Genomic DNA, 14665 nt, shown 5'->3' on the forward strand with positions numbered 1-14665 from the left:
AAGCTTCTGCTTCCCATTCTACTTTTAAATATCCTGGAACCACAAGTAAGTGAGTAGTCTGAGAGTGAAGTGCTCTATTGGGGTATTATGGTACTATAAGATGGAGCTTGATTATACAAAACCTTGTATGTGAGCAGAAGTTAATTCTGGACTCAAACGGGAGCCGGTGGAATGAGAACGACGCTCTCTCTTTCTAATCCCAGTCTGTACCACTGCTGCAGCACTTTGGATCCACTGAATGCTGAAGAAGCAGACAATTAGAGGACATCCAGGTCGTCTGTGAGAGTGCCGTTCATTTAAACTAACATATTCATGATCATCTAACCGGGCAGAAAAAAATTAATATGTTGATCAATTATTACATTATTCACTAACAGGGATTTAGAAGAGAGAGACCTGGTGTTTAAAAGTCCATATTTCATTGATGTGGTGCGGCTGAACAGTGTATATTATGCTTTGTTATTCTTTTTGTTGCACATGGCTGACCGATGAAAAGCTCACTACACACTATTCTGATGTCCTATTAACAACAATTGCTCCCATTTGAAACAGACAGCAGATCCACATGAGGTGAGTGCATCAGTCTGATTAAATAGTCATGAAATGGATTGTGCGTATGTACTTTTTTCGTGACAGAAAGTGTGACACTGAAAGAAGTATATTTGAAATGGAACTATGTTTAGTACAGGCACCATGCATGCAGGAAAAATAGGAGCTGTTCTTCTATGAGAAACTAGAGATACAAGAGATCACTGTAGTGTTTCCCTGCTCCACCTATTCACTCGTTAAACAAGACCAGCACAAAGATACATGTTTGCCTGATTCTAATGAAGGGAACAAAGATAACAGAAGGAAAGAAAACTGCAAACTGTTTTTCTCAAAGTAAACAAACACTACAGTGGATTGTGTGCCAGTCTTTTATTCCAAAGTTGTAATATATGCTTCAACTCACTGTTTGGTTAATATGCTTCACAAAGTGACTGCTTCAGGCCTTCGTAGCTGGTATCTTCAGCCCCAGACAGCTGCCAATCACAGGGAAGCATCAAGCAGCTAAAGCCTGTAGAGCTGCTTCATTTAAACAGGCTCATTTAAAAACTCCTCTCTACAGTATTAGATATCTATATACACACCCCTGCCTGGAAACAACATTGTTTGACTCTGTGCTAAATATGCTACAGAGTGTCAAAAGTGCACTGCAGCTATTTGGAACTAATTTCCTGGAAGTGCATCAGCTGGACACTGTCTCAGTTTTCACAGCTTCAAATGAGTCGATTCCAGTAACTTCGCATGAATTTACAATCCATATCAATTCAATCGTAGGAAATTATTGGAATGTGAATCCTGGTTACAGTGTTACAGTATGCTTTATTAATGGAAATACAAAAAAAATCCCTCATTTTCAAAGGTGTTCCATATCTAAGGAACGTTCCTTTCCACTGTGAGTGCAGAGGGAGCTATCCACTGCTGCGGTGCTGAAAGGAAGAACAAGCTTTTCTCATATATTTTTCACACCATCCACATTAACTGCTGTTTATCACACGCTATAATATATGATGTGATTTTTTTATATAGTTATGTGTTTAACTCATTTTTATTCTAGTAAAACCTTATTTTTTATTTTTACAAAAATGACCTAAATAATCAGATTTTGGTACAAAGAACCTAATTAAACTAATGACACCATTATTTAAATTAAGTTTGTATTTCTGGGGTGAAATTATCCAAAACTAAACATCTTGTGATCTGTTTCAGATTAGAATTCAATTTAAAGGAAACACAGTGTCTCCAGTCAATCCACAGTTTTTAATGAAAGAACAGGATTTATCCAAGTCTGATCTTCAGCTGAAGTTCTCTCTTACACTGACTAATTTTCACAGGTCCAACATTGGGAGAACACTGAACAACAAAGGTGTGCAAGCACCTTTATCCTTGCAACAGTAGTCACATAGAGTGCATGCACGTAAGCAGAAGTGCTCTCCAAAAAGAGCACTGCTGGTCATCTGCAGTTGACAGATGATGTTTAGTGGATGGATGAGATTGTGAACGATCTGGACCCCACACAGTGTTCAGGTGACGGTTTCAGTTGCTGCACAGAAAGGTTCCTGTGTGGTTTGGCACAGGTGGCTTTTCCTGGCAGCTTTGCAGCTGACTCCACACAGTCTCCTCTCAGGTCCCTGGTGTCACTAAAAGGAAGGAGGTCTTGTTAACACAATCATCTCCACCTACCCCATCAGCCTTCCTGACACAGACCCTCACTGTAACGCCCCTCACTGCAGCGGAGCCAGAGACCACACCCCTGCCACAGAGACCAAAACAGATGTTTTTGGTATAAAAGAGAATCATTCTGTTTAGTCCAAATAAAATATTGCATTCCAACATAAGATCTTTATTTCATCTGTGGCTTCCTTGACCTGACCTAAATAAATATTTTAATAGGTTTGATCAACCACCCACCCCTCCCACAGCATCGTCCCCCCTACTGCAATCTCCTTCATCTCAGGACTTCACACCTCTCAGCTTCACACCTCCCAGCTCCCAGTCATTACACCCACCCCCAGCTTCTGTGGACTCAAACATACACCCCCCTCCGCCAAAACCACTCTTTCTATCTCAGCACTTCAAGTGAGGAACGAGCGTCGCAAGATCAAGTTGCATAAGGCTGCAGATCCAGATGGCGTCAGGTCCAGGCTCCTGAGATGCTGCGCAGATGAACTGTGTGGCATCCTAGGATATCTGTTCAACCTGAGCCTGTCACTGGGGAAAGTACCACAGCTGTGGAAGACCTCCTGTGTGGTACCGGTACCAAAGACCTCCCATCCCAAGGACCTCAGCAGCTACAGGCCAGTAGCCCTGACATCGCATCTGATGAAGACCCTCGAGAGGTTGGTTCTAAACCATCTGCGCCCCCTGGTGAGGTCTTCATTGGATCCACTGCAGTTTGCTTACCAGCCTGGCATCAGGGTGGAGGACGCCATCATCTACCTCCTGCACCGAGCTCTGACTCACCTGGAGAAGCCTGGAAGCAATGTGAGGATCATGTTCTTTGATTTCTCCAGTGCTTTCAACACCATCCAGCCACGACTTCTGTGGGACAAGCTGGAGCTATCAGGAGTGGACCACCACATGTCCCAGTGGATACTGGACTACCTCACAGGACGCCCACAGTATGTGAGGACACAGGGCTGTGTCTCTGACATGCTGGTCTGCAGTACGGGGGCCCCACAGGGAACTGTGCTGGCACCGTTCCTCTTCACCCTCTACACTGCAGACATCTCCATCAACTCCCCACGCTGCCACCAACAGAAGTTCTCAGACGACTCTGCCATAGTCGCCTCATCACAGGTGAGGACAACTCAGAGTACAGACAGGAGTTGGTGGTGGACTTCCGGAGACACAGACCCACCACACTGACACCGGTGAACATCCAGGGAGTGGACATTGAGATAGTGGACTCTTATAGGTACCTGGGTGTTCACCTGAATAATAAACTGGACTGGAGCCACAACACCGATGCTCTTTACAGGAAGGGTCAGAGCAGACTCTACCTGCTGAGGCGGCTGGGGTCATTTGGAGTCCAGGGAGCGCTTTTAAAGACCTTCTATGACTCTGTGGTGGCATCTGTCATTTTTTACAGTGTGGTATGTTGGAGCAGCAGTTTATCGGCAGCTGAGAGGAAGAGGCTGGATAAACTCATCAGGAAGGCCGGCTCTGTTCTGGGATGCACCCTGGACCCAGTGCAGGTGGTGGGAGACAGAAGGACTCTGGCCAAAATAACATCTCTGATGGACAGAGTCTCCCACCCCATGTATGTAAATGTTGCTGCAGAGCTGCTTCAGTGAGAGACTGCTGCATCCTCGATGCATGAAGGAGCGTTTCCACAGGTCCTTCCTCCCTGCAGCTGTCAGACTGTACGATCAGAACTGCTCCCAACAAACACAGATGTGTATCTGCACTGTAACTGCAATAAGTTAATCAACCGATTCGCACTACAACCTGGTTTGCCTCTTATCTGTAGTTATTTTTATTTAATTTAATAACTGTACAGTACTCTGTTCATAGTAACCATCGTCCTTAATGTAAATATGTAAGAAAAACTGTGTGTGCTTCTGTCCTGTGTACTGTTTGTTTGTATATGTGTCTTTCTGGCTGCTGTTACAACCAAATTTCCCCTTGTGGGACAATTAAAGGACTATTCTATTCTATTCTATTCTATTCTATTCTATTCTATTCTATTCTATTCTTGTTTGGCTCTATATTGTTGAATCTGGACCAGGAAGGCTCGTCAGCATTGAAAGAGCAATGGATTCTGAATTATAGCAGTGATTTCTTATGGAAACTTATGGAATCAGGACATCCATCTGTGAAATGAATATTTTGAGAAAGTGGGTCATGCAGCAAGACAACGACTCACAATCCACAAGTTGTTCTACAGAAGAACACAGCTAATGGTTTGGAACAGAGTTCTGACCTTAATCCCACAGAAATGAGGAGGAAAAAGCTGAAGTGAACAATTAACAAGGACGTGCATCAGTAAATGATACATGCATATTACAACCCCGACTGATACCTGATCAGTCAGGGTTGTAATAGGCTTAAAAAAACTAGTAAATGAATCCTAGTTGCTAATATTGTTAAAGGGAGCTCACAGGACAATGAGCTGAAATGCTTTAAGTGAATAACCAAAGCATTGATGCTTTAAGTTGTTAGAGAAAACTGTAATGTACTACAGGGGTTTATGTAATACAGTGTAATATACTATAAGTACACTCAGAATTGGCCCTTAATGAAGTTGAGCTCGGCAGCCCTGAATAAATAATATCATCACACACAGACTGGAAGCCAATACAAGCTGCAAGACATAAAAACCCTGTAGATTAATATGACACTAAACTCTGATAAAAACAAGGAAATGAAACTGGAAACAACCTGAAGGAAACCGTAACCAAGAATGCACACGAATCCCTGCTAACTGCAGACACCAGCATGGGCTGGTGCTGCACAGCCTCTACCTGCTGGTTATCTCTCGGTGCAGCTTCACAGCAGCTGTCCTTCAGACTGTAGTGGTCCACTGCACTCGTTCATGTCAGAAAAAATATGAATGATGTCTTTAACTGTTTGAATTATTGGAGTAAGTGTGTGGAAATCAGTTTCCTGACAGCCGTGTGGATGAACTGGAGCGATCTATGAGATTGGTCGAAGTAACTCTGAGGGAATTAAACACAGTTCATACTGAAGGCTGTATCTGAAGCAGGTATCTGTGCTGAGGACAACACACTACAATCTTTGGAGCAACAGGTACTCCAGTCTTTGACTCCAGAGGCATTGTTCTTGACAGCAAAGCCATTTCAACCTGTCAAACACATTGTCACGGCCTTTTATGTTCCAAACACTTTTGAACGCACTTCTGACTCCATTGTTTAAAAATCACATGTTGTTATTTTGTGGAAAATTATAAACAAAAATCAACCAAATAACTTCTTAAAACTTAAAATTAAACGAAAGTTAATTTAATTTGCTTTAACAAATTCAAAAGTGGTCAGAAAATCCTAACAGAAAACCTTACCACACCCCTCCAGGGTGCTCTTAATCCCCTGATTAATGGGAGGGTCCATAAGCTAATAAACCAATCACTTTCCAAAAAACTTTTCCAAAAGTAAAATTAATTACATAACAAAACTAGGCCAGCATATTCTTACAACTTTACAGGAAAAACAAAAATGAATACAAATTGCGATTTGGACTAAAGGGCGATCGTGGCTCAAGAGTTAGGAGTTCGCCTTGTAATCGGAAGGTTGCCAGTTCGAGCCCCGGCTTGGACAGTCTTGGTCGTTGTGTCCTTGGGCAAGACACTTCACCCGTTGCCTACTGGTGGTGGTCAGAGGGCCCGGTGGCGCCAGTGTCCGGCAGCCTCGCCTCTGTCAGTGCGCCCCAGGGTGGCTGTGGCTACAATGTAGCTGCCATCACCTGTGTGTGAATGTGTGTGTGAATGTGTGTGTGAATGTGTGTGTGAATGGGTGGATGACTGGATATGTAAAGCGCTTTGGGGTCCTTAGGGACTAGTAAAGCGCTATATAAATACAGGCCATTTACCATTTAAAGAGAGTAGTGATGCTGTGGATGCTGTGGCTCTATACATCAGACTTTGTTACCAGTGTCAACATTTTAAATATGCATTGTTTGTTGTATAAGTTCAGTATTCAGGGTACTGTCACTGATACTTTAACAGGAACTGTCTCAAATTTACGTTATTGTTAATAAAAGGTTGAGTTTTGTTTGTTGAGACTTCAGCATCTCTGAAATCCTTCAGTGCAAACACAAATAACTGAGTTTATCAGGTTGGACTGAGGTTGGGCTCCTCAGCAAAAGTTCAAAGTTTATTGATAACGGAATAAATGACAGAATCTTGAAGGAAGGGATTTCGGTTCACACAGGTTTGGGTCAACACAAACAGATCCTTAATCTCCGAATCAGACCAGTTGTGCAGAAGGAGAAACAGCTAAGTACTAGTCATGGAGTAAAACAGAGCATACACACAAATGTGAGGAATCCGGTACATTCTCCACCACCCTACTGGGCGTCTCCCATTTTGACCTCGAGACCTCCAGGCTGTTCTGTGCTGGATTGTCTCAGGGGCATCTTTACACAGCCTGCACCTGTGGTCGTTTAGAAACTATATATAGATAGACAGATATGTAGAGAGAGAGATATACATGTAATTTGAAAGGGGCTTGCTAGAAGGTACAGGAAGTCTGACACAGTCAGACCAAGGCTAAATTCACCATGTGCCCAGGGAATAAACTGACAGTGAAAGTGAAGTATGTGTCAGAGCCTGAGGGCAAAGCAGCACAACACGAGTCTGCTAAGTTTCTTCAAGTCTACCCGACGTCTTTCCTTTCATCCTATCAGGCTCTCATTATCAGAGAGCCATTGTTACACTGCACACACGTGTGTACAGTGTCTGTGTTTATGAATGAATCGTACACATCATATTGTGGTATTTTCTGTGGTTTCACTGAAATCAGAACAATATGAACAATGCTTAAAATCCTTCTAAGAACACATTTGCCACACTAACCTGTGCTGAGACCAGCTTAGAGAGGGATATTCAGTTCTGATATATACTGTACAGCACAATATTAGAGGCTGGATCACACAGTCGCCCATAGCAAAGAACGCCGTTTTAACAGGAAGAGACCTCCAGCAGAACCAGGTTAGGGGAGGAAGAGGCCGTTCTTGGGAGTAAGAGTAAAGAGAAGATAGAAAGGAGAGCACAGAGAGAACACAAACAACAAAAAAGATAAAGCACAAACTACAGGAGACAAAAGTTAATGACACGCGGTAGTGGCATATAAACACACGAGGAGTCAAAGGAAGGAGTGAAGAACGAGTTTATCGGGGGACGTCCCAGCTGCTTATAGCAGCAAACCTGACAGCTGGTTCAGCATTAGCCCCAACAATAAGCTTTATCAAAAAGAAACGTTTCAGGGCTCTTTCAAATACATAAATGGACTTGGATTAACAGATGGAGCAGACAGATGTGTGGACGAGGTCATCCATTCAATAGTCTTATAAACTCGTTACCGACATAAAAGGGGAAAAACGATACAACGAAAAAGGCAAACAGAAGCACAAGAGCCAAATATTATAAACAAACGATGCCAAAATATCCTGAGAAAATCAGCATCGAAAGCCAGTGAAGCAGCACCACAAGCTAACTCTCCAAGGCTACCGAGTAACACCGAGTGACCTTCTGAAAGACCTGAGGTCCGGCCTCAAAGGGGACAACGACGATTCCATACGCCGAGAGATTAGCAGGAAGCTGGATATCCTCACTGAGGAAGTACAGGAGCTGAATGGATGGAGATGGAGGTTCACTTGGCGTGGGTGGAGGGATGGGCAGTTGAGGATTCTGAAGCTCTGACAGCAGCCATACAGGAGAAGAAGATGCAGCAGAAACTCATGGACCTGGAGTCCAGGTCTAGCAGAAATAACATCCTCATCTTTGGAGTGTCTGAAGGCGAAGAGAGAAGTTCTGCTGTACGATTTGTGTTGGAGCTTTGAATTACCAATAACTGCGGATGTCGATCTAAGGATTCAGCGGGCCACTGCTCCCTTGCCCCTAAACCAAGACCCGAGGCCCCTCCGCGCCCCCGTATTGTCAACTTTCAGGAGTTTGCAACTAATGAAGTGGTGGTTAGGGAGGCTTGGAAAAAGGGGAAAATACAGCTTGGAAACTGAACGCTGTTCTTCGACCACGATTATGCAGCAGAGATTATTCCAAAACGCAGAGAATACAGTGGGATAAAGAAAGCCATAAAAGAAAAAGACAGACTCCATACGCTAATATGAGAATCCACTGGAACAACAGAACCTACAGCAGGGCACATGAAGCTGGAACTAAAGACACCTGGCTTCAGTGTGGTGGTACCCGCTCTGAGGGAGGAGGATGACTCGGCCGCGACCCGACTGAAGGAGCTGCTAGACTGGCAGGAAAAGAGCCAGAAGGAAGGTTGATCTACAGCTGCAGGGAGAGCCAAAGAAAAACTCCAGAGTTTCCAAAGGAGCCTCTCAGAATGACTATGGGAGCAGAATGCTGGACACATAGGATGGTGCTTGCTTCATCACTAGCCTCCTCCGGGCCCTGTCTCTACGACAGGCTTTCCCCACGACCCAGCAGGGTCACGTTCTCTGCCCCAGCGCTGGAGTTCATGGTATTATTTGTTCTTCTTCCATGTTAGATGTTCTATTACAGTTCTGGACTCTTTGTTTTTATAGGGATGACTGGTACTTTCATGATAATGTCACATAAGGTTCATGTAGTGTCTTGCAATGTTAATGGGCTTGAAAGTCACTGTAGAACTGAAACAGGTCAACCTGTCAAAAAACGAAGATGAGAAGATGAAAAGCCAGGCTTTATAAACTCTGTCTACAGTTCGTGTAGCAGAGGGAGGGGTCACTACACTAATATCTAACGTCCTTTTTGAAGTGATGAAAGGGGAAGTCAATAAAGATGGTAGATATGTCATTGTTAAAGGCAGAATCAATGCGCTGTGGTCACCCTATTCGATGCATGCACACCTCCAGAGAGAGACCTCAAATGTCTCAGGCTTGTTTTTGATCAGATAATCTCCTTGAGGGAGGATATGTTGGTCTGTGCAGGAGACTGGAATAGTTCATTAAACTACATTAGACAGCACAGGCACAACGTCTCTAAAACATGGAAAACTTCATAAAGGAACATTTATTTGAGGTGTGGACGGATTTCTATACAGGGGGAAAGAATTTAAACATCACTATGCAACTCACAAGGTGACTATTTCCTGATGAACATACAGATAGACAGAAGGTCTTAGACTGTGCACCTGGGGCAGCTGACCTATCACATCATAGCACTATTCACCTGGAAGACTTAAAACAAGAGACCCAACAGAGACATTTTTTGAACAAAACAACAATAGTTCAAGAAATAAAGAGAGAAATTCAAGAGTGTGTTAATTTAAACAAAGATGATGAGGTGGCAGCTACAATAGTCTGGGATACAGTTAAGGCTGTAAGGAGCCGTAGCCTCACTTCTAGAACATCTTATATTAAAAAATAAAGGACTCAACTATGACAACTTACAAAAGCAGTTGAGGGAACTAGAAAGGCAACACCAAACAGACCATAGTGAGGGACTATAAGAAACAAATCAGCACAGAAAACCGTGAAGAACTGGAAAAGAAAATGGGATTCATGAAACAAACATTTTATGAATCAGGATCAAAGGCAATAAAAATTCTTAGAGCACAAATAATTAAGCACTCAATGTATAAAATTAGAGACTCATCTGCTAATAAATTAACACTGGACTCAGAAACGATTCAAACTATCTTTAAAAGTTGCTATGAGATGCTGTCCACTCCACCAACTCATTCATATGTGACAATAATCCAAAGCTATTTGCTGAAATTAGACCTTCCAACAGTAGACACAAACCTGAGCCAAGCTTTAACATCTGCAACAAGCAAGAATGAACTGGACAACGCTGTTAGCAAACTGAAGACAAACAGAAGCCCCGGGAGTGACGGCCTCCCAGACGAGCGGCATAAAGTCTATGAACAGGAAATCTGGTCTTTACTGTTCCCTCGTGGAGCGAAGACGTCATCTCTGTCATTCCAGAAGATTACTGTGAGTCACATCGACCAGTTTCAGCTCTCAGCCTCGATAATAAACTCAAGTTAAAGCAAAACAACAATGTTGGAGAGAATGTGGTCACATTAAGGCCAATCACCTACACTTCTTTTGGTCATGTGATAAACTACAGCCATGCTGGTCAGATGTTGCCGAGCTGATAGATGGACTTTGTCAGTGTGAACTTCCCAGGGATCCACAGGTCTTACACCTTGGTCTGATCCCAGAAGGTATGATTAAAAAAGAGAACATCTACATGTTTAAAATAATGACTGTGGCTGTGAAGAAAGTTATCACAAGAACTGGCTGAAAAGGAGTCGCTGAAAGTGAAATAATGGAGGAGATAAACTGAAGTTTCTATGACGAATCAAACTGGATGCCTTCGAATGGAACTGGTGGAAATGGACACTATATAAAGACCTCGACTTAAATGTTTGAGAACTATGTGTGTTTTTATGTCTCTGTCCCATTCCTGTTCATCTTTTATGCTGTCAAAGAGACAAAATAACGAATGGAAAAAATACATAAATAAATAAAGCAGAGAGGATGCCGTTCTCCACAACCCAAATTGGAAGCTGATTCCACAGGAGAGTAGCCTGATAGCTGAAAGCTCTGCTTCCCATCCTACGCTTTGTTTTATGCATGTTTCATCACAGCCTATTTAAGAAAAAGGCACTGAAATTTAGCCAAGGTTCATACGTTGTTTTATATGACATTCATCACCAAATAAATAAAGTGAAAAACACAAGAGCTCGGTGGTACGAGGAGAAGAAAACAGAGAGAATTCTCCTAAACCAGCCTTTCAGCCTCTGACCAGCAAATCAAAGCCAAAGAAAGTGCGTGCACTGAGCACGGAGCCCAAACTCCAGCTCTGGTTTAGCACAGAACAGCCAATATAGAGTGGCAGATTAACTGGGCAGCATGAACAATCAGGGACATTATTCCAAAAAGGCTGAGTGACCACAAATTGGCCATTGAGACAAGTTGTCACAGAAAAACCTGGCAACTTTGAGAAAACAGACTGAGTCAGTGCTGCCAGCAGCACGATGTAAACTGCAGCCTGCATGAAGAATCAAGGTCTTTAACAAAGTAAAAGTCAGACCGCCACAGTATGACACTCTCAGCGCAGAACAAAAGGTTTAGATGGGGGAGAAGCAACCATAGCAACAAATGAAGTTTTAATGAGCGGGCCTCCAAATCTCTACCATCACATGTAAGTGTTACGCTTTACCTCACAGAGGTTAATCCTGTGCACGTGACCTGATCTGCTGTTATCATCACAGTTTATAAAGGTGTAATAGTGCTGTTAGTAGTAGCAACTATACCGTATGCTGTTTTACATGTCCAGAGGCTAAATCTGTACTCCACAACAGAGTAGAATATAGAATAGAATTTATTGTCAGTGTACACGTATGAATGCTGCACGCCAACCGTGCAGGACTTTAAAAAACATAATTAGTAAAGACATCGGGAATAAATATAGCAGAATATAATAGAAAATTATTCTCCTGACTGGAATATCGTAACTTTTTAATGAAATATAATGTCATTAAAAATGCACTACATATATCACGGCACCACAATTCTAATAGCTAGCTTCACAATGAGAGTTCAGTCATTGTGTATTCCAAACAGCTTCCTGCATTCGACTGCACATACACGCTGGGTGCATGAATGCATTCACACAGTTTATTAACAGTGTTCTATGTAGTTTAATGTGCCTGCTCGTCTTCCACTCCCAGCATGAACAAAAAGCAAACCTGCTCAGGAACACAGTCAGTTAATAACAAATAAATTGCTCGCAGCAAAAACACGGACTCCAAAGAACAAAATGACAAACAAACCTCACTACTGACATCACTGACGAAGAAGGCAGCCACGTTTCCCTGGATCGCTGCTACGTTGGGTATCAGTTTAGCTTGTAGGCTAACATTAACTAATATTTGACAGGTGAAAACCTCAGATTTCCAAACATAAATATAACTACATGTGTTTCATTATTATCACCACAGAGGTTTTTCACATCATATCATGTGCACATTGATCAAGAGCTCTCCACCATGTTGGATGTGACATAATCACCAGCTGCTACAGAAACGTGTATTTCCTGACTTGATTGTTCTGGTGTCTGGAGGTTGCTGGCTGCACTGAAAAGCTCGTAGTGAAAGCTTTGATTGCTGGCTGATTGTCACAGCTGCCTGTAGCTGAGCAGGTAGAAATAAAAGTGCAAAAGTCCATAATGTGATCTTCTATGAGCTTTGCTTTTACTGCACTGGCAGTGTGTTTGAGGTGCTATGCTGATGTTGTTTTTACATCCTGGATCAAAATCTGTTAGTGACAGTGTCACTGACATGTAGACACAAACTGGTTCATCTCTTGAGTTGAGGGATCTTTTTAAGATGGACTCATAGGTCAGTATGACAAAAACACTCCTTTAAGAAATGGTTGTGTACAAAGACTGGACTAAAACGAATGAAACAACAGCAAGCGACCAAAGATCAACTGTGAAAGAGCTACAGTGCTAATAAAAATAAATACATAAACAATATTCTTCCTAATAAGTTATGTGAACGTTTGTCTAGCGCTTTAAAGATGGACGACAGGAGAATCTGTAACAAAACGGTCTAAATAATATCCTGGTATAGACTCAGTCAAATCAAATTCAACTTGACAAAACAAATATAATCTTAAGTCAAATAAAGTAAATGAGGTATTAAGTAAAACCAAATATTTTGTTGCGATGAAACAAAGTAACATGTATGCTCCTGTGACAGTGACTGTTTATTCCGGGTTCATATTTCCCACACAGCCGTGTCCAAACGTTTTTCATCGGTGCTGAAGTGCGCTGGACTTGAGTCTTGAACCCCGTGTTTTCTGGAAACGTCCACAGCAGCTTCTGCTGTGCGGTGGAATGAAGTCATCAGCAGCCTGCAAAGTGTGTTATTTTATGATGTCTGAACACACGGAGCGAAATACAGCAGCGATTGCGGCTTTTCTCTGCTATTGTTCTGTGTTTTATAGCAGTGCTCGGGCATCGCAGTGCTCCGCTCTGCCAATAAAATGTGAACCCGACAAAGAGAGAGAGAGAGGCAGAGAGGGGAGCGGGGGTGGGCTGTACCTCGCAGTGAGGGAGTGCCATCGTGGGAGCGGTTTGCTCCTTCACATCAGACCTCTGCTATCCCTCCAAGCCGGAGGACCGAGGAGGAGCCGCCGTCCTGCGTTGCTCTCTGCGGACTCACGGATAATAGCGCACTACAGCTGAGAAAATGGTTTTGCTGCTGCCGATGGTTACCCTTTACACGCTGAGCGTCTTTAGCGGAGCATCCGCCGCCACTCACTGTAAGTGTTTCACCTCAGTGCGCTCACCTGTCTGCGCCTCTGCTCTGCGGGCGGACAGCTGGCGGCGCGCCTGAATCAGGGGCTGCTCCGACCGGCGGAGTTTTACGCGCGCCTCGTAGCTGAGCCTTCCTGTTGTTGCCGAAGCAGCGTCGTGATTATTGTGCGGCACCGCTGTGCTGGTGTCGGCTCTCCTCACTTCACTTTTTGCTTTCGAGCACATAAACAAGTTGTTGATGTCTGCTGGCTGAGGTTTTGCTTTGAACGGACTGCACGATGAAGGTCATGCGAACAGGTTCGTTTCCTTTGGTTCGAGGCAGATGCGCTGCGGAGTGGCCGAGCTCGTCCTTAGTTGGCGCTTTCATGTGGGATTTTTACGAGTCTCAGTCTCGGGTCGTGTTTTGCTGATGTGTGTTGGGGAACCAGAAGTGCTGACTGGCCACAGATGTGCTGCTCAGACGGCTGCTGGTATTGGTCGACTCCTACGTACAAGCCCCCTCTTACACCCCGCAAAAGCTTTCACTCCAGAAAGAGACTTTGATTTGACGCCGTTTGTTTTTACCTGCAGTACTGCGTCCAGTAATAGTCCTAAAAATCTCGATTGGCTATCGACCACCTATCCGAGTTTTGTAAAAGCAAAATTAATTGTTTTGATCGCAGGATAAAGGACTTCTGCTGTCCTTCGTTTCTACAGTAAACTGACCGTCGTTGTTCTCATGGTTGGATAAAAACAAGCATTTTTTTTAAAGGCCTTGAGCATTCATTCTCAGAGTTTGTGATCCAGCATCTCAGTGGACGGTGGAATCCTCTCAATGACAAAGTGCAAACCAGGAGGTTAAAATATTATAAAGTCCCATAATGTGCAATTCAACAGCATCACAATGTGTGTCCTTCAAGATGATCGTTGTGATGTCTCACACCAACTTCAACAGAAACAGATACAAACCTGTGTTACATGGTAAACGTACAGTAGCTGTGTAACTGGCTTTCATCGGTGGCTTTACAGTAAATGTAAGATGGTCACTTTGATTTCCTGAAATAAAAATAAGAGTTCATTCTTTATATTTTCATGTGGCAACAATCCAACCTGGCAACATAAGAGGACATATGACTGACCAGCAGTGAACCCCGATGGTTAAGGGCCCTGGTGCAGGTTTAC

At 43.3% G+C, this 14665-nt stretch overlaps 1 protein-coding gene across 2 annotated transcripts in view; it reads left to right on the plus strand.

Moving 5' to 3' along the window:
- The first annotated feature begins 7965 nt into the window (after positions 1-7965).
- Positions 7966-14665, plus strand: part of cntnap5a (contactin associated protein family member 5a) — a 144580-nt gene continuing 137880 nt past the window's right edge. For both annotated transcript variants that reach the window (XM_040034108.1, XM_040034109.1), the window contains exons 1-2: positions 7966-7976; positions 13339-13509. In XM_040034108.1, the coding sequence (XP_039890042.1) occupies positions 13437-13509 (73 nt within the window). In that variant the 5' untranslated portion in view covers positions 7966-7976; positions 13339-13436. The remainder of the gene's footprint in view (positions 7977-13338; positions 13510-14665) is intronic.

This window comes from Simochromis diagramma, unplaced genomic scaffold (assembly GCF_900408965.1).
Source record: "Simochromis diagramma unplaced genomic scaffold, fSimDia1.1 OVJJ01000176.1, whole genome shotgun sequence".
In the NCBI taxonomy this organism is placed as follows: Eukaryota; Metazoa; Chordata; class Actinopteri; order Cichliformes; family Cichlidae; genus Simochromis; species Simochromis diagramma.